At 41.4% G+C, this 2,439-nt stretch overlaps 1 protein-coding gene across 1 annotated transcript; it reads right to left on the minus strand.

Moving 5' to 3' along the window:
* Positions 1-359: 359 nt before the first annotated feature.
* On the minus strand, positions 360-1,446 carry LOC116352919 (uncharacterized). The gene is made up of 2 exons (XM_031824106.1): positions 1,033-1,446; positions 360-843 (listed from the first exon to the last, which is right to left on the minus strand). The coding sequence occupies exons 1-2, from the start codon at positions 1,340-1,342 to the stop codon at positions 524-526; spliced, it is 630 nt and encodes a 209-aa protein (XP_031679966.1). The 5' UTR covers positions 1,343-1,446; the 3' UTR covers positions 360-523.
* Positions 1,447-2,439: the final 993 nt, after the last annotated feature.

Raw genomic sequence — 2,439 nt, forward strand, 5'->3', positions numbered from 1 at the left:
TCAGTAACAACAATTTTCCAAGACAAAACCGTTACCTTGTAAATGTTCATATTAAAGAACGTGTTAAGTTAGCATGTGTAAGTGTATATTTAGCAGCTGTAGGGGTTCATTTGACTTGTGCAGGACCGCTGACAGCTGTTTATTTAGCACATGTTGGACCGCCTGCACAAGCTTATTAGACGCATGTTTGGCGTTAATTTAGTGCGTGAAGATGTTTATTCGCGTTAATTTAGCGCCTGCACCTGTTTACTTTACACACGTAGCATTAAAAAGATTGCATTTTGACCATGTGCTTTAAGACCCAAACGGTGTTCCATACAGATGTACACACACACACACACACACACACACACACACACACACACACACACACACACACACACACACACACACACACAGAGAAACACTTACTGATAGTGTATATGTCTTGTCAAGCAGTTTGCTGTTGAACTCCACAGAATAAACTCCATTGTCTGTTTTCTACATAGTGCAGCATTCAAAATGTCCTACAACACTAGCAGTGTTACTGACATACCAATACATAAGACTGTAACACACTTATGAGTGTCCACTCACCTGAACCAAACACCTCTTCACCTGGCTCACTGACTTCCCCACTAACAGCATTATTCAGCTTGCAGATGTAATTATATCCACTGTTTGATTTGCCAGTGTTGCTCTTACAGACATTCAGCTGTTTGTCTAAGACCTGCCACGGCCCCTCTCCCACTTTCCAGCTGTAGGTGACTGGTTCAGCATCAGTGGTGTCACCTTCACAGGTCAGAGTGCAGGAGGTTTTGTCTGGGTTACAGGAAGAAGTGATTGTAGGTTTGGGGACTGCCTCTGTAAATAGAGGAAAGAAACAGGAATCATTTGGGAAAATACTTGTGATGCACTACAATAACCTGCTGTTTCTACATGACCACACACATGTACACACACACACACACACACACACACACACACACACACACACACACACACACACACACACACACACACACACACACACACACACAGAGAAACACTTACTGATAACAGATAGTGTATATGTCTTGTCTAGCAGTTTGCTGTTGAACTCCACAGAATAAATTCCACTGTCTGTTTTCATCAATCCACTGATTCTCAGCTCTCCAGTAGTCTGGTCCAGGGTTGTACGCTCTCTGAAGTTACCATAGATGTCCAGACCACCAAAATCGTTGTCCCACTCTGCCACCTTGTACTTCCCATGCTTCCATAGGATGCTTGTGATGTGGTCAGGCACTGTGGACTTCTCTGGCTTCAACACCAGATCACCTTCCACTTGATGATAAAGATCTGGAAAAGCAGACATTTCATACATGTGTTAGGGTATAAATATATAGTTCTAACCCTGTTGGCATTGAAAGTGACATATATCGACTTCTGTGTTATATAGACTGTATTATAGACTGTTGTGTTATATAGACTGTATTACAGACTGTGGTGTTATATAGACTGTATTATAGACTGCTGCGTTATATAGACTGTTGTGTTATATAGACTACTGTGTTATATAGACTGTTGTGTTATATAGACTGCTGTGTTATAGACTGTTGTGTTATATAGACTGTTGTGTTAAATAGACTGTTGTGTTATATAGACTGCTGTGTTATATAGACTACTGTGTTATATAGACTGTTGTGTTATATAGACTACTGTGTTATATAGACTGTTGTGTTATATAGACTGTTGTGTTATATAGCAAATGTGCCGACTCTGGTCTTGACACATGCGCTTTAGCCAACAGCTACAGTGGGGGTAAACTATCTACATTATGACAGTATTATGGATAATAGTGATTATTATTTGTATTTGCCAAACGGCAGCAAAGCATCGATCATCATGTCACCAGAATAACACCCTTGATATTTATTGGAAAGGAGCATCAAACTCATCACCTTGGACTTTCACCACCCTGTGAAGTTCATCACAGGGTATATTTAATCTGTAGCAGGGTGGTCTGCTCACAGGGTTTATTTAATCTGTAGCAGGGTGGTCTGCTCACAGGGTTTATTTAATCTGTAGCCTAATAAACTGCATGCTTTCCCGAGTCGTGGTGGGAGTAGCACACAACATATCATCACAACTCCAAGTTTACAGGGTTGATGGTTATTATATCAATATTTGTGCATAAAGCTGGGAAGGCGTTATGGGCGGGACCTAGGGGGCCTGGCCCGCACTATTGTACCTCCTTGCCCGTCTAAATAAAATATGGATAATTTATTTGACCGAGACGTAAGCCGACAGAAAGACGCATCAATTTCAGAAAAAGCATCAGAGCGAGCGAAACAGTGCCCCTCTGTCTCTGTATGCATAGACCATGTATCTGATGCTGTCTGGACAAAAGGAGTATGGCAGGTCATACTTTTTCTGGCCAGACAGTATCAGATACATTGGCTAAATATAGTAGGACAAAGG

This window comes from Oncorhynchus kisutch, linkage group LG5 (genome assembly GCF_002021735.2).
Source record: "Oncorhynchus kisutch isolate 150728-3 linkage group LG5, Okis_V2, whole genome shotgun sequence".
Classification (NCBI taxonomy): Eukaryota; Metazoa; Chordata; class Actinopteri; order Salmoniformes; family Salmonidae; genus Oncorhynchus; species Oncorhynchus kisutch.